The 23,808-nt window shown below is 41.3% G+C and overlaps 1 protein-coding gene across 1 annotated transcript in view; it reads left to right on the forward strand.

The window, feature by feature from the left end:
* LOC147626822 (uncharacterized) overlaps positions 1 to 947 on the forward strand; it is a 58,279-nt gene extending 57,332 nt beyond the window's left edge. Inside the window, exon 10 of the mRNA XM_086815365.1 lies at positions 714 to 947. Coding sequence (XP_086671491.1) covers positions 714 to 872 — 159 coding nt within the window. The 3' untranslated portion in view covers positions 873 to 947. The remainder of the gene's footprint in view (positions 1 to 713) is intronic.
* The last annotated feature ends 22,861 nt before the right edge of the window (positions 948 to 23,808 follow it).

Genomic DNA, 23,808 nt, shown 5'->3' on the forward strand with positions numbered 1-23,808 from the left:
TGATGATATCTCAAGTTTCCTCCGTGACAAGTGATATGGAAAGCATTTCTGGATATTTGGGACTGGTGTGCCCAATCTTGATTTTTATGTTTTCTTCCTATGGACTAGATATTGGGTTCTATGGACAATATGGAAGATAAGAAACAATGCCATGTTTGGGCACACGCCTCTAGAGGCATATCCTTGCTTCAAGATGAATTTGCGACAATCCCTCCATGACTTGCTTACAATTGGAGGACATTGTTTTTAGTCAGTTCGAGGTATTTTTCCACTGCTTTTGAAGTTCTCTGAAGATGGACTTGCCTCGAGTCCATCTCATATATTCTACATAAGTCATTGTTAATACTAAATAGAAGCATGGTTTTCACAAAAAAAAAGTGTGTATACATACATACATACATACATATATACATATATATGTATACATACATACATACATATATATGTATGTATGTATATATATACACTTTTTTTTGTGAAAACCATGCTATTATATATATATATATGCATGCATGTGGACACACTCACACAAACAGACACACATATATCTATGTATATGGACACTTACATGTGTATATATATAGATAGATATCTACATATGCACACACACACACACACACACACACACATTTTACATATGATATTGAAGCTTAAAGTGGTTCTAGGAGCTGTGAGCACTGACGGTTGTGTTCTTGTCTCTCTTTGGTTTGCAGGCTGTTGCTGGATCCCAATGTGTTTTTGCTCAAGAGTTGGTTGGCATCAATGCGACGGCCCAGAATTGCTGTTTTGTAGGAGATGTAACTGAAAGGGTTGTCCTGGTACCCTGTTTGGAAGATTTTGTACATGACGGCTCAAATGAGCCACAAAGATAAAAAAGAGTACGGGTGAAAAGTAGCTTTTATAGCAATTCAATTTAAAGGTGTGTTATATTTAATGATTTTGGTGGATCTCTCTCTCTCTCTCTCTCTCTCTCTCCCTCTTTGTGGTTTATCACCAATTGGTCTCCTCACTAAGAGACCCCCGGGTTCAAGTCCATTTGTAGCCCACTGGCTTGGCTATGGTGTTGAGAGAGAGAGAGAGAGAGAGAGAGAGAGAGAGAGACCCTAATCTCTTACCGTGTTTTAAACTACTTGTCTTAAGTTTACTCTCCTTCTAGCTGGTGATTCAGAATGAACCTCTTGTATTTGAAAAGGTCATGAACACGAGCTGATGATGTCCTCCTCAAAACCATGTTTATTGTTTTAACCTTGAACATTATAAACATTAAACCGAACATCAAAAACATTAATATAACTCAAAAAGAGCACCCAAAATCTTTATGATTGTTAATTTCTATACGGATTGAAAGCCAAGCACTTCACTTATTATTTAAACCTCACAGTTGATGAGCCAGATAAGTAGTTTCTAGTTTGCCCATTTATCTAGAAACTTGTTACCATGGAGTCCTATTTTTTTTTTTGAAGATTGCGGCTTGAGGTAAATAATATATCATCGCAAGTATTATAGGATTTTGTAGGCTTCCTTAATAGATGTATAAAATCTTTTATTTTTCGAGAATGGAACGTACTAGCATATTGACCATGCTAGTGAAAGTGGATCGCTTCTCAATTTGTGTTCGCTAACTTCGGAAAGGCCATGCTAATCTCTCTATATTTTTCCAATTTTGTTAGGTATCCCTTAAGAGAAATCAGTTTGGTTATGTTAATTTGATGTAAAATTATCTCAACTTTGAGAATGCTCCAAGATAATTTTGTCTTGATGTTTGAGTTGAGAGTTACTTATTATTAGGTGAATTAAGATTGATAATTCACTTAATCATGATCACAAGATATCTAAGTGAAGAATCCTTATGCATTTTGGATGTAAGGTATAGCATTAAGGGTACACATTGGGATATAAAGATTCTATGTCTTGGATATAGGGTTTACTATTAGGGATCTAGGGTACATGCGTAGACTTTAAATATAGAGTTACCATTTAGGGCTTTAGGGTTTAAAGTTTAGGAAGTAGGACACACAATTTATGATTTAGGGTTGAAAAATTTAGGAGTTTTAAAAATGCGCTTTTAGTACATGGCATGGAACCTAAAATTTTGGGTTTAGGGTGCACATTGAAGGGATTAAGTTTTTAGGTTTGGTGTCTCAAGCCTAGGGTTAAGGGTTTACGAGATGGGTGAGTTTTATATTTAAGACCTCAAATCTAGAGTTCAAGTCTAGGACTTGCAATGTCTAGGCTTTAAGGTTCAGGGATTGAGGGAAAGTATTTGGGTTTAAAGTTTTAAGTACGTGGCATGGAGCCTAAAGTTTTGGGTTTAGGGTGCACATTGAAGGGTTTAAGTTTTTGCGTTTGGTGTCTCAAGCCTAGGGTTCAAGGTTTTTATGGGTTTGGTGCCTCAAGCCTAGGGTTCAAGGTTTATGAGATGGGTGAGTTTTATATTTAAGACCAGTAGTTCGTGGTTTATGCTTTAATATTCAAATCTAGAGTTCAAGTCTAGGATTTGCAATGTCTAGGCTTCAAGGTTCAAGGATTGAGGAAAAGTTTTTGGGTTCAAGGATTGAGGGAAAGTATTTGGGTTCAAAGTTTGGGTTTTGGGATCTCATGAAAATAGAAACAAGTAGAGCATAATGTCAATACTAGTCTAGTTAAAGAATCAATCAAGCATCACACGAAAGTGATTGTAGAGGAAGAAATGCTTAGACAATAATGTGCAACACTTGGACTGATAAAAATAGTGATCAAGAGTAAGATGGTAAGATACCATGCTCACTTGGAGATTTAAGCTCTAAGAACGTTGATTCCTTACACAATGCTATCCTTGGTAATATCTAAGTGCATGGGCATTACGATGAGAATGCATATCATAAATTTGAGCTCTAAGAAGGTTGATTCCTTATACATTACTATCCTTGGTAATATCTAAGTGCATGGGCATTGCGATGAGAATGCATCATAAATTTGGTCAGAGGGATGCATGTACACAAGAGGGATGAGAATGCATCATAAATTTGGTCAGAGGGATGCATGTACACAAGAGGGAGAGGAAAATGGGTGCCATTTATTGGTTGAATAAAAGTGATCTAAAAGTTGGGGGCTACATTGAAAGGTTTTAAGATGGGGGCTACAGCCATCGATTGAAAAAAAGTGATCTAAACATTGGGGGTTGTATTGATAGGTTTTAAGTGAATTAAAAAATGGGGGCTACAGAGTTAGGTTTTGATGTTAATGTTAAGATGTAGCATCTAAAAGGAGCCTTGGTCTTTATGGACTTGGAGCATAAACTTACAATGAAAGAAGATGACATTTGAGTGATATAAAAGATGAGTGTATTAATAGGTTTTAGGTGAATTAAAATATGGGGGCGTCTACATTGATAGGTTTTAAGATGTAACATCTAAAGGAGCCTTGTTTCTTTATGGTTTCTTTATGGAGTTGGAACCTAAACTTCCAACGAAAGAAGATGGCATTTGAGTGATATAAAAGATAAGCGTATTGAAATCCTAGTGAAATGGATTTGAATAGGTGAGAGAAAATTGTAATAGAATTGTTAGAGCACATGGGAGTATTGTGAGGGCATGATGCATGGTACAACATACCAAACAAACAAAGTTGGATGAGACTAGATAGAGATGTTTGGGGGGGGGGGGGGGGGGGGGGGCGTTGGATGAGACTAGATAGAGATGTTTGGGGGGGGGGGGGGGGGCTTGTTCTGTTCACAAGAATTGGCACTAGAAGAGCTGTTTCCTGCCATTGGAACTATGCTCAAGGAGGAGGAAGAGATAAAGGATGACTTTGCAATTGTGGGGTTTAGAGCCAGACCAAGCTATGGGGCTTGTTTAATGGTAAATATATAAAAAGAAAGAGTGATTGTTACAATTTAAAATCGAAACAAAACATTTATAACTAGCATGCTTTATAAGAACTTATGAAAAGTTAGGGTGCTTCACAATAAAATCCTATTTCTACAACGGGGGACTCAAACACTTAGCTGAATATTGCCCACACAAAAAAAATTATGAAGCCCTAGGAAAGAAAAAAAACCTCATGAATAGAAAGTGGAGGAAAACAAGATTATCAATAATTAGGTGGTAAGAAATGAACAAGAAAGTAAAAGTGAAGTGGTGGAAAACAAGATTGTCAATAAATAATAAGGTGGTAAGAAATGAAAAGAAAGCAAAAGTAAGGGCTATAACACTAATATAAGGACCCTACATCACATACACCAATTTAGAACAGAATGCCTTTGTGCACCTTGGTAAGTGGCGTTGAGAAGGAGGAAATGATAATAAATGAGGGATAATTATTTGATTACACAGTGACTTGTTGTGATCACTAGCAAGGGAATAAAATGATTAATGCTAATGGGATGGATCTAGATTACATGTACTTTTATTAAACATGAGCTTGTTACAATATGTATGCTCCTAATGAAGAGCATGAGCGACAACTAGTTTGGGAGGAGTTGCATGGATGAGATAGAGAATGGAATTTTGTTTGAAATTAAAAAGACATATTGGTAAGTATATAATGATTAGAGGCCATGAATGAGTTTGATAGAATGTGCTCATTCTCAAGAAAAATTTGATAAAACCAAAGGCAATAAACAAGCCTTCACATAAGCAACAAGAAAACCCCTTGAAAGCACAAAACAAAACCTTCACATATGAAAAACTTAATAAAACCAAAGGTAATAAACAAAACCTTCACACAAGCAACAAGAAAACCCCTTGAAAGCACAATTGGATAGATTCTACATATACACACACTTGAAAAGAGAAATCCCAAGATCTGGCTATTAGGGACCACAAACCTATGGTAATGTGGCAAACAAGAAGGAGTTTAATCACCACATGTTAGTCACTCCATAGGTTACCATGGTTTCACCCACCCACCATACGTCATATCATAAGGTTCTTTGCCATCTTACCCACTCGAACGGGAAATTATCTTTTATGATGTTGGAACATATAACGGCCTTAGCATGTGCTTAATGCCAAATAGGGAAAGTCTATGGAGTTTGATTACATAGTTTCTTAAGGCTAGTAATAAAGGCCGGTCCATTTTTTAGTTTGGCCAACCTAGTTTGAAAACTAGTCAATTATATATGTCATTTTTTACAACAAGAAATACACAATCATTCCCTTGTAATAGAATACTTATGAGATCACCTCTTCCCTCTTCTTGTTTTGCGTGTATACTATTGAATCTTGCATGTTTTATGGATGCTTGCTACATAGGATTAGTTGTGGGTTTTCTGCTTGCATTAGGTTCCCTTCCATCCCCCGCCTTTTGTGAGAGCGAGCCATTGTGAAAGGACCATCTCTTGTTGCTTCCATCTAGGCATAGAGAGGTCTCCCTTCATCCTTTTGGAAAAGGAGCACATTCAAGTGTGGCAACACAGTAAGGATGCAATGGACGAGCTAGTGTACCCACATAGGGAGGTTGCAGTTTGTAGCTCTAAGGCAAGGCCCAATGACACATGCTTCGGCAAGGCTAAGGTAAGATCTTAAACATATTTGGCATTGCTCTAGGGTTTAGCTCTCTCCATCCATCCATTCCAAGCTATTGGGATCACTAATATTGCTCGATATTGATTCGGAGGTCACACTTCAAAAAATGTACACACTCTAGGGTTTAGCTCTCTCCATCCATCCATTCCAAGCTATTGGGATCACCAATATTGCTCGATATTGATTCGGAGGTCACACTCCAGAAAATGTACATTTTGGAGTCATTAGATGCGTTTAGTTATTATGTTTGATTTGATTCAAATTTTATTTGTATTAGGTCATTCTATTTTCATCTATTAAAAAAGAAAAACCCTGATTTCACTTGAATTTTTCATGAAGTTGGAGCCTAAGAGGCTTAGATTTCATTGCTTTAAGCCAAGGAATAGCTTAACAATTATGAATAGGAGTGGAATCAACTTTGAAAACATGAGCATTAAGCTCCATCTGTTACCGGTATATATATTTTATCATATTTTTGATGACTTAATAATCGTAGAAAAATATACTTGATTTAATGTGTGCAGGAATCGGCTTAATGGAATGTTCGAATGTACACAAGGTTATTATATATGTGCGAGTGTGCACAAAGTTATTTCATGTATAATGGTCCAATAGCATTTATATTTGGGCAAAGGCTTTTTATATGTACAAACCTTAGGAACTTTCATATGGTTGATAATATGTAAAGCAATACCCAAAAGTGGGAAAAGCAAGCCGAATTTGTATGCACAACTATTATTAGCTCCTTGGGCTATTTTTATGAATATAATTATCTAAATACTCATGTTGTGGAAGTGGAGCTACATGCATGGGGAGGGAGATTACACCCAATCTTGTCTTGATGGTGATGTTGTTCTACTTCTCTTGTCTTATGCTATGCTATGCTCTTTGATATATTTGATTCAAGTCTTTGTTTTAATCTTTGTTATATTTGTGAGTTTTTAATTATTTCTTCAAGAAGTACAACAAGGATCCGTGGTAGTGGCATTAGAGCTTTGGATTAATTCAAGCTTCTTAAAGCCGATCAAGGACTTGTGGACAAAGAGGTGAAAGAGACAAAGGCACATGTGATCTTGGTGATTTTTCAAGTGATTTTGGTGATTTTTTAATTTAATTTGAGGAAGAATACGTTTATGATTATGTGTGATTGAAAGAAGGCTTGTTTTTAACAGTTGGACAACAAATTCCTATCAATCTTTTGCCCAAAGGGTAAAGCAAGGTGAAAAACTATTAGTGGGTTTGTGAAAACCACAAAACCATCTTTAATCTCACTAATCCTCTTCATAATCCGTCTGTATGAATCGAATGAACAAGGGAAGGAGCATAGAGAGCCATAGCAAGATTGCTAAGCCAGTGGAAGTGTCTGATTTCGATCATGGACGGATCTGAGAGCCTTTCAAGTCAATTTATGATTTAAAAATCAAATAGCTTTTCTTCTCTCACAGTAAGTAATTGAAGAATTAAATTGGCTAAATTCCCTTTCTTCCCACCAATTCGGCCGGGCCAGCGGGCAGCGAGAAATTTTCCCTCTCTATTCCCTTCCATTCGGTGATGATGGAAAAGCAACGATTTTTTTTTTCATTAGCGCTGCGCACTGTTTGTAAAAGAAGACAAGCTTCTTGTAAAAATCTTTGATTAAAGCTTATGAAACAAAAGCTTAAATTTTATGGGGTATTTTTAAAAATTAAAAAAAGTTTATTATAAAGCCTTGATTAAAGCTTTGATTAAAACAAGCTTTAATTTCTTTTGAGCGTTGTGCGCTCTTGTCGTGCTATGGGGGGACTTGTTTCTTGAAGGCTTTAGTTAATGCCTTATATACAATTGGTCCTTATTCACACTTGGACACCCAAAACTTACTTAACTAAGGCCTTGGGTGGCCAATATCTCATAATGTACAACTTTTATAGTGCATTTGCATGACACTTATTAATGTCCTCAAATGGAGGAGCATACTTGTTAATCCAAAATGGGATTAACATCCCCCCTACCTGATGTATGTTTTGTTCTCTCTCAGAACCTGTTTTTACCGAGGTCGAAAGACCTGGTCGCTAAACTTGTGAGACGGTAGAAGTTATGGCGTGATTGAAGCTTTTTTAGGGTTCGTTAGAATGCCGAGTGTGATCTCTAGAACCCGGTGTCGACCATGTACTCGAATGCGAGATGCATATAGGCAGGAAGACACCTTAGGCAATGATAATACAACATCATGCCTCTGTCAGAGGGTCCTTAATTCATGTCAAATAGCAGCTATCGAGCATTATACTCATCATACCGTTCCTTGGGTCGATCGATCAGGACCACGAACAACTTTGAGAATTGAACGCTGGCCACTATTATCGAGTTCGGGATACGGCGCCATACCTGTATCCAATTTAGCATCTGCTTCCTTTGTTCTTTTATGTTTGTAAATGTGGTTGGCATGAAAATGTGGAAGTTATAACAGAAATGTGAATCCCGCTGCTTGGCCTCTTGGAACTCCAAACGTGTCCATCTTCTCTTTAGTGGCATGTACAAGGGATCAACTCATTGAGTTGGTGGCGCACACATATATTCATGGCTGTATTCTGGGATTGTGAGGAGCTCCTTTCTCCAGTTTAGCTGTATGCCAAAATCTTCCAGCTTGGGGTTTGCATCATATGTGATAATTGTTGTATACCCCCCTCTAATGTGGATTGGGTGAGCCTTCCTCCACCTACAGAAGCAATAACTGATCATAAATGTCATGATTCTGATTTCCAACAGGTCAGCCAATTGTGGATTTGCTAACTTGGTGTGCCTTGCCATGTTAGGGACCACATAAGGTGCCCTCTCCAGCCAAAGGTAGTAGTTCTTCTAATTTTGGGTGAGGTGCTCGGAGAGGGTATGGTACATAAGGTTGCTTTGTTGGTGTGACATACGAGTATGCCTCTGGTAAAATCTGTCGAGTTGTTTCAAATGGTGTTATTTGCATTAGCACCTTGAACATCAGTTTTGGCTTTAGCAGTGGATTGCCAGCTCTTATGAATCCTTCATACTCTGCACTAGACAAGGACTCTAGAATAGTATCATCAGTAAAAGATTCAATGGTGTCTTGTGGGAGAGTATGACATACCGTGGGGGAGACGGATTAGTGCCGGTACCTCCTCGGGGCGAGAGTGTTAGTGGGAAATTCTAAAGGTTGAGAAGGGAGAGTAGAAAAAATGTAGTCTGCTTGAGACTTGTCAGCAGGCGGAGCATTAGGATACGGATTAAGTAATTTATTGGGCTACATTAGAATACACGGGGTAAGTAGGGTCGGATGATGAACTTGATGTCTCTTCCTGACCATGGCCTAAGCTTGGTGGTGGGTGGCTAGGTTTGTGTAGCTTCATAAAGTCTTGAAGCTTAGTTATATCCTTAGGACTTATGTTAGGATATTCAATATGTGTTTTATTAAAAGTGTAAAGGACGTTGGTTAACATGGATTCTAAATGTTTGTAGATATTATGGTATAGTTTTAGAATACCAAAAGGATGAGATAAGGAGGATTCACATAGGTTTAAGTGCTGATGAGTATTGTATACCTCTAGCCATCCATGGCTTATTATCCATTGATAACTCTGGGCTACAACCTCATAGTTGGCCGGTGTGTTAGGAATATCATCTGGAACAAATATGTCTAATTTTTTGACGCTGTTGTCTAGGATTTCAGAGTTCTAGAGTACCTGACACTAATTACGAAGATTTATAGCACAATTGGGTGCAAGGGATAAAAGTAAATATCCTGAGGATTAGTTAATACTACATCCCCTTGAAAAATACCCATAATGATAGTGGGATCAGCATCACGTTCGGTATTTTGCTTAATGAGTGTTAGTTCTCCTAGGCTTAAGTTCTCAGATAGGTTTATATCATATTGAAGCAATGAGAGGGTTAGTGTAGACAAAAAGAGAAAGAGTTTGAGGAGGGGCCCGAGGAGTTACTGGCAACAACTGACCTATCTTCGAGGCTCGCTCAAGGAATAGGCGCATTTCATTTGTAGGTTCTTGTCGTTGACTTCGTTCTTGGATGGCTAGTTGACGTTCCAATTCTTGGATACGGGAGTCCTTAGTGCTGAGGAGGTTTGAAATTGCTGTTTCTCTGATCATCTTGGCAGCATCCAGCTTCTCAAAGCATATTGTTGCTTCTTCTTGCGCTTGTCTGGCACGGTAGCCTCTCTTCCCTGAGCCTGAGTGATCCTTTGAAGTCTTTCTATAGCCAATTGTTGATTATCTTCTTGTAGCTGTTGGGTGACTTGCGCCATTTCCTCTTGGTGTGTAATCATCATTCTTTGTATCTCAGCTTGATTGGTACTGATGGTGTCATTAAGCGCTCAAATCTTCTCCGCATTTGCCTTGTTGTTGCAAGTGGGTCACTCTGTTTTTTGCTTCCTTCAGAGTTAAGGATAGTGCTTGGATCTGGCCTTGTAGCTCTTCTTCCTTGGCTAGGAAACAATGCTTAAGCTCCTGTACCTGCTGGGCATGGGTAGCTTCTTGCTCTTGGTTATGGGTGACTTCCTTCTGAAGTTGTTCTTTAGCCTGCAGGCAGCTGCACTTTCAAATCCATATTCTCTTTAATTCTTTGCACAATAGTTTGGCTGAGAACCAAATTATTATTTTTCTCAGCGCTTGGTACCCGACTTCTTGCTCCTGGGTTGCCTTTAAACTCTTTAGGATCACATCCCTATGGGTGGCCTCTGCCCACTGTTAGGTGTTCTTGCAAGGTCTACACTTGGTTGTTTGCCTCTCTTGAACTTGCTTCGAGAGTGTGGCATTGCGATCATGAAGCATATGGGTCGTGAGGAGATGGCATCGCCATACTCGTTGTTCCTGCTCCCACCACAGTGAAGCACTTGTGGTCGTTGCCCCTTCCAGTCTTGCATGTGGCAGATTCAGTAGCTCATTCAGTCCTTTCACACAGTTTCCTGAAAGAATTTTTCATAATCCAGATTGTGTAGGAATGAAGTCTCTGGTATCACCTCCTCGTCCTCTAGACGCCTCCTTTGCTTGGACTGGGTCTATCTTCAGCCTTTGGCCTTTTGCCTGTATCCAATGGAGCTTCTTCTGTGACTTGCACACCGGGAGTGATGTAGCTTCTTCAAGTTCTTGGGGTTCTTCCACTGGCGCTTTTGCTTCAAGATCTGGTTGCAACTCTGTAGGTGTGTTTGACATAGTAGAATTCTTCAAGGGAGACAGGTTTTTGAAGATTAATTGAGCTGGGCTTTGAGGAGGAGTCATATGCTGTGCTTTCGTCCTCTCTTCTTGTGTGACCTTGCTTACACTGGCTTCTTACTGCCCTAGTACTTCTTGGTACGACTTGATTTCCTGTGCGAGTTTAGCCTTAATCTGTGAGTTTCTTCAGCCACATCTGGTATGAAGCCTCTCATTTTTCTTTCAATCTTCTTTTTCCTTCCTCTCTTGATCTCCTTCATTATCACTTTAGTTTCCATGAGTACAACTTGTCCTTGCATTTTTGCAGTAGTCAGCGCGCTGGTTGCTCTATGAGGAGTGCCAATTGCATTCGCTCTTCTGGTTCTAGTTCCGGGAGAGGCCTTCGAGCCACATGGTTCAGTACTTATGTCATTAGGTACAGGTTCCAAATCTTTGACTAATGGGCCTTAAGGTAATTCTCCATCTCCCTGTGTATGTAATATGCCCAATCCTTCTTTTCTTCATGCACCTTTGCTATGCGGTTCAGTGGCACCCTGTTGTACCTATCCACTGGATTCACTTGCATGATTAGTGACATAGCCCTGCATGCCTTTTTTGTGACTTCATCCTTGATGTTCTCGTATTCAGCTCCATTAGAGTTGTAGGAGCTCTTCTTCAACATGGTATCTAGGGGCATTTTGTCAAAGGCATGTGTATGTATCTTGACTGGTGGTGGGAGTTGCAGGGCCTCACGTATTAACTCTTCTGCGATGATCAGTACTTGCTTTGTGGTGCCATCTGCTTTTGTCACTATCCCCCTCTTGGTGGCTTTGTTGTACGTCTTTATATATTCTGCACAAAGTTCTGTGTCTATGTTTTGGGGGAGAACTTGTGCCATCCTCTTGAGGCCCACCTTTTCAAGCTTGTCTTTAACTTCTGCCTCTTCCAGAATCTGGAGGCACTTCGGGCTGTGTGGTATTGCAAAGCCACCTTTCCATGTGCCGTGTGGATCTTTTTGTTGATGATGGCACCATGGAAAGCCTAGATGTATGGACCCAGGTAGTTCATCTTTGAGCCCCGTGTGTTGGTCTCTTCTTTTGGCTCACCACGGATCTCGTCGCATTGGCTTGTGTCACCGCAGGGGTCTTTGCGGCTTTTGGGTCTGAGGTCGACATCTGTACATGGAAAAAAGATCAGTCCATACACTGGTGGGGCATGTGCCACGCCTTGTTGCCTTTTTTCTCTTTAAAAAAAAATGGTAAGGGTAATTGTGATGGGAAGTGTGTTAGTGGTGTGAGCAATTAATAGGGTCAAATTAAGTACTATGAAAGTGCAGGTGTTAAAGCCGTGAAAGTGCAGGTTGTGATCGGTAATCCCGTGAAACAAGGTAAACGCGTGAGAGTTAGTTCTATGAGATGGAAATCCATGAGTTGGATTTCCGTGAGATGGATTTGGAAATCCATGAGATGGAAATCCGTGAGTTGGAAATTTTCATGAGATGGAAATCCGTGAGTTTACAGGTTTTGGATGTAGAGTTTGCAGGTTTTTTGGTCTAGCCGTGAGGTTGCAGGTTTTTTGGCATAGCCGTGAGGTTGGAGGTTTTTTGGCATAGCCGTGAGATTGCAGGTGAAGTATTTAGGTTTCATTTTTTGTAAATTCGATTAATGCATTATTGGATTAGACCGCAGAGAGCGGAGTTTTGTGTAAGGATGATCACGAGGCAATTAATGATGATGACATCAATCAAAGACATTTGTTCGAAATGCAAAGACATTGCTTGTCTCCAAGGCATTCAATTGATTACAATCAATGTTGGAATACATGAAAGAAAAGAAAACACAAAGAAAGGCCCAAGCTCCCACCTCAACATGTAGGTGTTGATTGAACTCGAAGAAGTGAGGAGGAAGGCGATGCAAGGAAGGCTCGATTGCTACATTTGTGCACAGGATGACTTGCGATTGCAAAATGATGAAAAAAGGAAAGAATTTTGAATTTATGGCACAGCTGTCGGACTGGGTAGATGCCTTAATGAAGAATGCCAGGTGTCTTCCTACGATTGGTCCAGAAAAAGTAACTGTTTCACGGCATGAAGCACTTTGGACTAGTTTACGGCATGAATTGTTTTGTACTGGTTCACGGTGTGAAGCATTTTGGATCAGTTCACGGCATGAACCTTTTTGGATCATGTGTGTGCAAGATTGATACCCTATATTTCTCTTCATGCTCAGACACACAACCATGGATTCAAAGAAGTGGATGATACCCAATTTTACCTTATATCCATTTTGTGACGACTAATGGATACATTCATCTTTTTTGCCATGGAAACCAAGGTGGTACTTTGGCACTTCTGTGGGTAGGTGCTGGTGTTTTAACTCTGTGTGAGAGTGCTTGATTCTTCCCTCCACCCAACTGAATAGTTTTTCTATTGAGTCTTGTGGATTGGGGCTTGTATCAGTGTCCATTTGTTGCACCTTCATTTTCCTCCTTTCTATATCCTTGTTTAGCTCCTTGATCGAGGTGGTTACATGTATTGGTTTGATTATATTTAACCCATCTTATTGGGTCGGCTTCTTCCTCCACACCATTGTTTGTGCAGTCTTAGCATTGGTTTTAGTTGGGAGCTGATTCTGAATGCCTTTAATACCCTTTCCTTTGTATTCAGAGGTGTTTGCACAACGGTGGCCACTAGGTGGAGTTACGGCACCCATATTGTTGTATTGCCTTGGTAGTAACCTTGTGCCATTAGCAAGTCCTTTCGGACCCATTGCTTACGAATGCTTTGTGGAGTGTTGTTTTGTTTGGAGTACCGCAAGCTTACTTGTGAAGACCATTTCTGTCCCTTGTCTCCCTTTTGAACCTTTCTTGTTGATTCCTTATTGACGCCCTTCTTATCCTTGTAGAGCTGGTTTCCAAGTTGACACTTAGGCACCCATTGCTGTGTACCCAGTGAGACGGGCTGATTTTTGCCTGCTTCCCTGTGTTTATTGGGCTCCATAAGGGTACGAAAATGACATTGTTTCCCTCGTTCAACAGTGCTGTCCTCTTCTGCCATTGGATATTATAATTGCTGGCACAAATCCAGGATCGTCCTAGGCTTTTTGCCGTCAGTTGGACCACCTTTCGTTCGTCAACCGTGTAGGTTTTGAAATGGTATGGTACTGAAAGTAAGTCTGTTTTATCCTTATTCTCACTTTTTATTTTAGCCATAACTTTCCTGCCCTCCCGCTCAGCTTCTGCCAAGGCTTTGTTTCGTTTTCGGCGCCCAGCTTTCATAAGCTTAGGTGTTTCTGATTCTTGAAGGATGACTTCTTCCTTATGTTTCCCTTCAAGTGATATCTTACTCAATTCCTCACCCCAATCCTTAGAAAACTCATCGTGTAACTTAGTGGCTTCGAGGTATCTCAGCCCACTAGGCATCCATGGGTTTTCTTCATAGTAAGGCATTTCGTCGAGCAATATATCATTTTTGCTTTCGCCATCTTCTAAGGCATTAGGCTCTAGTACGGCCTTGTGATCCAGTCCCTTCTACGCTAGAGACCTCCTCTTCTGATTCCTCATCAATGGTTTACCAACAACTGATCATACAGAGAGGTAGTGGGAACAGTTCCAGATTCCACATATTGGGTTCCTCTCAGGGTTGCATCACATCTATGGTAGCTAGCACATGCATCCAATTTTCAGTGAAATCCGGAGGAGCAAGTGATGCATACATTTCCGTTTCCTCTTCCTCTTTGGAATTTTCCACCGTGGGCTAGCATATTTGTACAAATGTGGTCTGCTCGGTTGTGACCGAATCATCACCGAACAGTTGCCCTTCCATGGGGTGTGCTCTCCACCTTCTCAGACTTATGTTTAAAAATTGTGAATCCCTACACACATACACATGATCTAATGCCCAATCATGCACCAATTTAGATTCCCTTATGAAGGGTCTCCCCAATATTACATCATGAGTATGGTTGGCAGAGAAAGTCCATTACTACAAATGTATGATGGTAGCAAAATGTAAAGAGTTTGAGTCTCACATTATCTAAAAGCCCAATGGGCCTTGAAGATGTTCTGTTTGCCATTAGCCAGTGCCTGGTACCCGTTATGATGAATTGGGATTGTAGCATTAGTGTCGTCACTTTCGTTAATAATGCCCCAATGGATTAATCGGTATCTTGACGACTCTGGTTGTTCCTTTCCTTGTGTGTTTTAAGGTTCTTTCTGCCAGAGGTGACATAACATCCTCTGTAGTGTCGGCTAGCCTTCGTAGCCTTCGACCCATTTCTTTATGTCTGCCCATAATGTTGGTGAACTGCGTAGCAGTTGTCCCAATGGCATTTGCACAAAAGTGGATAGTACAACTGCGAGGCTGCCTATGTCTCTGGGTTCTCTGGCAATTGAGGGTTCCTTCCTTGTGTGTGTCTCGTATCCATCCATCCCTAGGGAATGAATGGATGGACTCATTCTGCGCATCTTCTTCAAACATTCTTGACATTGTGTTTCCTTGAGATCCCTCTTCCGTCTCTTCTAGAATTAGAGTAGGTACGTCTAATTCTCTTTCCCTTATTGGTTCGTTTCTTGGATACATTGTATCCTTGACCCGGTTAGCCCTTAACTTGGCTTTGTGACGTTGTTGGCACTCTTCTACTAAGGCCCTGGCATCTTCGAGCTTCCTTATCTCCTCTTCGGCATTTGGGTATTCCCCAACTCCTTTAGGGGTTGATGGTCTTTCCCCTTGCATCTCTAGGTCAGGCTCTTTTTGTTTGACCACTTGATCCCCTTCTTCTCTTGATTGGGTGGATCCGGTGTGTTGATCGTATCTTCTTCAGATCCATCTTGGATTGTGACCCTGGTGTCACCCTTACCCACTTTTTTCACTCTCCTTCTCCAGCCAGTTCTGGAAGTGGTTGTTGTTGCTGCTGCTGGGTTCTTTCCCTTGTCCCCCAATTGGGCCTGGGCTCATGTCAGGACATTGAGTGTGGCGTGATATTTCTAGGCTGCATACTAATGGTCCGGATGGTGGCCTGGTTAGAAGTAGAAGTCAAACCACTTGCGCGGTATGGAAAATCCTTGATCAAATGATCAATGCCACATTTAGTACAAGTAAGTATTGGCATGTCATTAGGTGGAGCAGTCAATTGTTGGGGTTGGTGCCTATGAATCACATTCTTGTTTGGACACTCACCGACTTAATGCGGTCCACCACAACCAAAACATTGTAGCGGTCCTCTCCTCATGTTTGAGTTTATGTCCTTACCCTTCCACTACTGTACTGTGGTTTGAAACACAGGTACTGTTTGTTATTCTGTAGGACATAGAATTCTGGTGTGATCTCCATAGTTTCCTCATAGTACTCTCCATTGAGTTCTACTTCACACACCATATCCATATCTTCTGATGGCTCTTCAATCAATACTTAGTTGATTTTAGCCTATGGTGGTTGTGGTGGTAGATTAGGTGGCGGGCAGAGGTGAAGTGTTCTGTACTCAAAACATCCCCCTAGGTAAATAGGAAGAGTTTGGTTGTCCTATAGCTACAGTGATTTGCACAGGTGGTGCAGGTGAGGTCAATGGAGCTCTAGGTGCCGGCAGCAGATATGCAACTATTTGGAACCTTGGATATCTGCACATGGAGGTGTCATGATTTCCTAATTTTACACAGTGTGCACAATAGAGTAGTGGCCTTGCTCTTAACTACGGACATTCGGTGGTAGTGTGATTCAATCTGCACATAGAGCACCACACCAATTCTCTACGGGGATAAAGATGAGTATGCCCATGTCCAGATGTTTCTCTTCCCTCCTTTACCTTCAATTTTTCTAGTATTGCATTACTAAGTTCATCCACAGTCATATTTATGACTTGCTTGCTCTCCAAGTTCCAATCTCTTGGGGTGACTCAAAACATACAAAGTCATTGCTCTATCGAAGATATTCTGACATCTTTCGATTGTGGCAATTCTAGAATATTATCTTCATATTCAATTGCGAGTTTACAACATGCATCTAGAGTAGCTGGACGGGCTAATACCAGATAATCATGCATCTTGTGGTCTATAACTCCTCTTCGGAATCAAGGCAATAACTGATCATTAGTTAGCCTTTCCTGTAGTTTGCACCTTGAATTTAAGTGCTTTAGCCAAGACACAGTCTCGCATATCGACTCCATTTCCTTTTGTTTGATGTTGTGTAGCTATGCCACAGGACTCCATCTATCGCCACTTCTGGCAAAGCTGGGCACAAACACATTCTTGAGTTGTGTGAAGTTAACCTTATCCTTGGGTTTGAGGGTTCGGAACCATTGATGCGCTTTCCCTTCTAGGATCAGTGAAGAGAAAGCATGAATCATTGTTACATCATTGATTAGCCTGTAGGTTTTGCATGTGGACTCAAAGATCTCTACATGTTGAATAGGATCCCCATCCCCTGAGAATTTTTCAATGAGCTTTGAAATGAGCTATTACCAACTTGTACCATGTACGATTGCTTTTCCCCAAATGCAATTACCAACAAGATGATTGTCGATAAAGCGTGTTGATGCTTGCCGATCACCAAGCCAAGCACTTCTCACCCCTTACCAAAGTTTGAAATCTGATGGCAAGGGTTGAGGCCAAGTCTTCACACTGTGTGCCTAATCCCCCTTCATACCGCTTTTCCAAGGAAATCACGGCACAAAGAGTTCATGACATACTCTCCCTTGGGATATCCTCCAATGCCAAGGGTACCCTCACACATTACTAGTGACTAGAAATGAAGAGTGTAGTACAATGTGATGTGGAGAGTGATTGAATCTCAAATAGATGGTTGAGATCACTTAAAAACTGATTTTAAGCATGACTCATGCTCTTACAAATGCTCATATACTCAATCATGTAGTCATACTCATACATCTTCAAGGCATAGTTCCATAGCTCCCAAATGATTTCAACACATCAATTGTCCATAGTATGCCTTTACCATGGCATAAGATAAGCATAGGCAATCCAACCAAGCATCATTTAAGCATAGATTGCATCAATGCATGCACATGATGAAGATTTTTTCAAAATCCCCTTGGTTGGATATACCAATCGATTTAATCTTGTTAGATATGGTGTAAATCTTGCAAGAGAATCTCAATTCAAGGCGTTAACCATAGATATGGTGTAAATCTTGCTAGATATGGTGTAAATCTTGCTAGATATGGTGTAAATCTTATAAGAGAATCTCAATTCAAGGTGTTAACCATTCCCTTGTGTGCATAAACTCCATCATGAAATAGTGACAATGGCAAAATTATCCATGTAATAATCCTCCTTTTTTCATCAAAGTAGCAAGGAAATGATCAATGCCTAACCAAGCATGGATTTCACCAATGGCATGGAAGTGGACAAGATAAAGCCAAGAATCTTGGGTGTCATCAGAAACCCCCAAATGCAAGTACACACATCATTTCCAAGCACTATTGAAGCACAACCAAGAACCACAAAGCATAGCCACCAATGCATGATGCAAGAATCCCCATGTGTCAATGCATAGCATGTGATAGACATTGTCAAGTAATGATGCAACCACTTTGTGATTTATGAGCTCCCAAACTCCACGAAAACGGGTGGCAGCCTACATAGAAGGCATGGCATGTATAGGGACCGTCGATACAGCCAACTACATAGCCACTTCTTATAGTACACCTTCGCCATTGCTTGCCCAATGCATGATGCAAGAATCCCCATGTGTCAATGCATAGCATGTGATAGACATTGTCAAGTAATGATGCAACCACTTTGTGATTTATGAGCTCCCAAACTCCACGAAAATGGGTGGCAACCTACATAGAAGGCATGGCATGTATAGGGACCGCCGATACAGCCAACTACATAGCCACTTCTTATAGCACACCTTCGCCATTGCTTGCCCATGGCTGTTGCCTTGTTGGGGCAACCGTCATTGTTTTCTTTTGGCTTGGTTTGCCTTCCGACTATGGTTGCTCTAGCCAACTAAAATTCTTGATAAGCTATGCTTAGGCCGCCCTAGTCCAAAGCTCATCAGCTACGTCTACACACAAGATGACCTTATCGACCTTCTATAAGAGATTTAAAAAACGTGTGGAAACCCCACCATATCATCCTTCAAATGTAGCTCAAACCCTCCTCACTCCAAGCCCTAGGCTATGGCACCCTAAAATCTTAAGATGGAGGCACCATAGCTCATAGAAATCAAGCACCAGTAGGGAGAAGTGAAAGACGTTTTGATTAGCAATCAATACTAGTGAGGATTAGTAATTTTTCTCCCTAATTTGGCCTTGGAATTTGAAATTTTGGTGCGGCTCTCTCAAAATTTGGTCCCCAATAAGCCCATAGCCCAAAAGGTTCGAGAATTAACCATAGAGATGGGACTTTTTACCATTCAAGATCACCATAGCCATTTTCTTGATCAAGAAAATCAAGATAACTCAAGAAAATGCTAGAAATAGATCAAAGACATGAGCTTTGATACCAATGAAAGAAAGGAGGAAGAGAATGACTCGTTGACATGGAGTCGAGAACATGGGACATCGTTTACACGGAGTCCAATATATGGGTGAAGGTCATCATGGAAGCTTAGGCATGAGCACCAAGAAGACATATGATAAAAAAGGTACAATGCCCATAAGCCCTATACCTAATATAGCCCAAGTCCCCCAAAACTACACATTTAAATGACCCTAAACCCAAGTGCCCAGGTCCCATCCCCCATGTGCATGTGCATGTGTATACAAATTCTACTTTATTTTACCTTGCAAGAAGGTAGGGACAAGGAGAAGGGAATGCAAGGGTCTTACTAGCTTGCACCTCTTGCCACTCTTGGTAGAGTAACCCTCTCTTGTGGTGGAGAGCTAAGGTCCTCAATCTTACCTCCTTTGTTGTCACCACCACAAAGGAGATTTGTAAATGGGTGGGGAGCAAAGAGAGAGAGAACTACAGACAACTCAACCTCTACTTCGATGCCATGGTAAGTAAAAGCATGAGAGAGCAAATAAAAGAAGGAGAGAGGGAGAAGAGAACATACATCCACACCATCATTCACGCACATAATTGTAACCCCCAATTATTTCAGCCACTCATAGTGCAACATGAAACAATGCTAGACAAATAATGTATCATGAACTGTCATCATCTGATATGAAGAAGTGAACTATTTTGACAACTTCTCCTGCCTTACAATAGTAAGTTATGTGTACAAATATTATGCACTGCGTAGAGTGCCAATGCATAGAGTGAATCTCATTCTGCTCTTTAAATGCATAATTGATCATTTGATGGAGGAATAGCGAGGTAGGGAACCCAACGGTAGAATGTCACCTTAGCATGGCGTGATTCACTAGTTCAAGTATCCCTAAGCATGTATACAATAAACAAGAAGAGAAAGCATACAAGCAACTTCAACCACAAGAGTAAGAAGACTCAAACTCAATTGTGAGAATGGAATTATGAAATTCCTCATTAGTCAAAATATCTTTTATACAAGCAACTTCAACCACAAGAGCAAGAAGACTCAAGCTCAATTGTGAGAATGGGATTATGTCTTTTCTCATTAGTCAAAATATCTTACATACAAGACTCATCTATACAATGCCTGACCACCCAAATAATGTGCCAAATAAGTTAGTCTAGGGTGATTTCCTAGTCTAATAGTACATTATTGACATTACACAAGTCATAGGCTTGGTGCTTAACAATCTTCTGGCATTACACAAGTTGTAAGCTTAGAGATTTTCCATAACTATTTTACATAAAAACGCATTGCACAATACAAAAATATGGCTTAAAAGTGTTGCCGTGCATTCGGAGTAATGTTAGCCAGTGTGGTTAACATACTTCCCTCCCTAATCATGGTTCCATCCTGAAGATCGGCAATGAAGCTTAGTGTGAGAGGCTAGTGGTGGTAGAAGCCACTGAAGCTCTAGTAGAAGTCAAGGTGGGACTTCATGTATTGGGTGGTTCGATGAAAGGCTTTGTAGGAAATCTAGAAGGCTATTTCAAATAGATCTTCAAATGTGAGCATGTGCCAGCCTTGCATTCATTGTACTTGCTTATAATAGCCAAGTATTTGACAAAGGGTTGATGTTGGAGGCCATCCCTATTGACCTTTATCAAATGTATACCAATCAGGGAACTCTACCAAAAGGATGATGATGAGCCAAAAAAGTGAATGGTAATGCTGGATGAAGCTGTGTATTGTGTGAAGCATCCGCTCTTCATTCAAAAGGAGAGGTGGAGGCATCCAAGGGAAATTAAACTATAGCTTTGGGTTCTTCTCCAGCTCTTGCTCAAAAAGTTCCCAGGCCCATCTGTGTTCGATTGGAAAATAAAGAGGGATGGATCTTGAGGTACCTTGGAGCATAGCATTACTCCTTCAAATACTTAGCCTGGAGAAGGTAGGGTCACTGCCATTGGTGGTTGGCACCTATGAGGTCCTATGTTATTGGGGCTACCCTCCTGGCATGTGGACCTCATAGGTGCCATTGGTTGGCACCTATGAGGTCCTATGTTATTGGGGCTACCCTCCTGGCATGTGGTCTTTTGTAGCCCCCATGGTCCTTCTTGTGAGATGAGGTGGGGACCACTGATGTAACTTATGTTCTAGAGAAAACTCTTGATGAGGCAAATACCGAGGTGATTAGTGATCATGTTAGTATCAGAGACAGGGTTGGGGTGTTGCCACCGTTGTTCCATGATCTTGAGGGTTCTATCAATGTCAATCACATTAAAAGGATCACACTAGTTGAATGGGTAGTCATGAGGGTGCATTTGGTCAGAGATAGGGTTGGGGTGTTGCCACCGTTGTTCCATGATCTTGAGGGTTCTATCAATGTCAATCACATTAAAAGGATCACACTAGTTGAATGGGTAGTCATGAGGGTGCATTTGGTCTTCTCCATGATGGGGGGATGTTGGGATCTTACCTTCTTCTAAGACCTGTGATGGGAGAGAGGGGTGATTGGCTTGCAAAGTTGAAGCCTTGGTGAGTCCATTGAAGATGTCTCCTAGAGAGGTAAGTGGTGGGGGTGGCTTGGGAGAGATGAGAGGGGTGTAGACACAACATTGGAGATGTAGAGGGGTGTAGACACAACATTGGAGATGTAGAGGGGTAATCCAAGGAGGAGTGACATGTGGTGAGGTGAAGGCAACAAGAGAGGGAATTGATGAGTGTTAATCTAGGGAAAGGGAGGTCAAGACATGTTCCTTTCCCTTACCCTTGGTGGAAGCATCTGTGAGGCATGTGAGACTCAAGAGATGTTGAAGGGTTGTGGGGGAGCTTCACTTGGGCCACTAGCTACCACTGATCGTGCTAGAGGGGTCTATCATTGTCCTTATCCTTGGCAATGTCGATTGTATCTTCTTCCTCTTTCTTCACAAAATGCTCACTTCATGCATCAATAAAATGTGTGTGCCTCCCTATTTTCATCATCCAAGGTGTCCTAGAGGTAGTCCACATACACATTGTCAAAAAGGCAGTGTTTTTTGGTGCTCATAAGTTGTAAGCTACTTCCAAATTCTATGATACAGGACGAGGATGCCAATGGGTGCATTGACAATGCTAGCCTTTGCAGTGAGATGACAGTAGGACTCATCCATAGCATACCGACCATGTGTGTGCATCCACTGAATTGCCTTGTCGATGATATCCATGGGCATGAGCAAAGCTCAATGGGAACGAAGAGCTCATTGGGGTATGGGTAGAGCTTAGCAAGAACGAAGAGCTCGATGTAGGTGCCCTCATCCAAGCGGTCATAAAAGTTGACCCGGCACCATGAGTGTAGGTTTAGGCATAGGACATGGTGAGGGAAATGGAAGAGGATGGAGGGCTCAGTGAAGGAGATTATGTTTTGGAAGAAGATCATAATGGTGAGGGTGGTGTGGGAAGCATAAGGGACTTTGGAGAGGATTGTGGAAAAGGTGGTGGTTGAATCTTCTCTTGATGAAGATGTTGTAATGGAGGAGGTTGAGCTAGAGGGCCCTTTGATTTAGTTCAAGAAGGTCAAAGGTAGGCCAAAGGGTGGTTGGGGAGGCATGGTGAGGTTGGGTAGGTTGATATCCACATCCATCAAGCTATCCACCTTCCTCTTTGTTGGCAGAGGCAATGTGGTCTTGTTGGGGCCTAGCCATCGGCTCTCTAATGTGTTGTTCAAGTTGAGCGATGGTCCTTTGCATCGATGGCCCTCCAAAAACATTTGTGGTGCTTGGACATCTATTTGTGGACCTTGCCCCCATGAGTTGTTTCCGGTTGCGTGCCATGGTCTCAGCCCTCTAGAGTGCTATGGTATATCCAAGGTGAGTTCCTCCTATGTTTATGCTCTGGTTGCTCTGGCTCCCTTGACTTCAATGTGTAGTACCTCTAGCTCTCATTGGAGATGAGTGATCAGGAGTTTACTTCAAGGGCTTGCACTTGTAGCCTATCATTTAGGGTGATGGAAGCGTCCTTCTGAGTTTCCAGCTTGGAAATGGTGGTATATGCCGCCAAGAGGAGTGCTTGTTGGGCTGCATCCACCTGCTTCTTTTGTCGTGCCATGATATTAATCATGTGCCAACAATATTTTGGATCATAGAAGAAAAGGAAGCGGGAAAGTTCAAAAGGCATCCTTGAGAGTTTAGTATGGCCTAGGAGAAGCTTTTAACAGAGGTGAGATTTCCGTCTTCTAGGCCTCTTGTGGACTAGAGAATCTGCTACCCTTGAAATAAACTATGTACTTGGCACTTCCCTATACTTCATGAGCCCTAGGTAATGATATGTGCTGTCTCTTCTAGGTCTTGGGGCTACCGCTTGTGCCAGTTGTGCTGCATGGCCTATGGGTGTGTCCATCATGTTTGTTTTTTTTTCCTTTAATTTTGTGAAGGCTTTTGTAGTAGCTGTCTCTTGATTCAACCTTTGTTTCTTAGGTCTAGGAGAGTCTTCAAAGGGGAGGGGGGTAATGGGGGCCTTGTAGAATAGGCTTGCTCGGGCGGCGGAGCTCTTCCCATTATGTGCAGCGTTAATAAAGGACCTTTGCGAGACCATGGCCGTGCTCCAAACTTGCTGTCTGGGTTTGCACAACTTGTTGCCTAGGTTTGCGCAGATGCTATGGAATTTGTGATGAAAATGGTCGGCCTAGTTCACTTCCAACCCCTAATTAAGACGGGATCGGGGGGAGGTTACACTTGTTGTA

Source organism: Cibotium barometz, chromosome 21 (genome assembly GCF_041138505.1).
Source record: "Cibotium barometz isolate CiBa-2024 chromosome 21, ASM4113850v1, whole genome shotgun sequence".
Taxonomy (NCBI): Eukaryota; Viridiplantae; Streptophyta; class Polypodiopsida; order Cyatheales; family Cibotiaceae; genus Cibotium; species Cibotium barometz.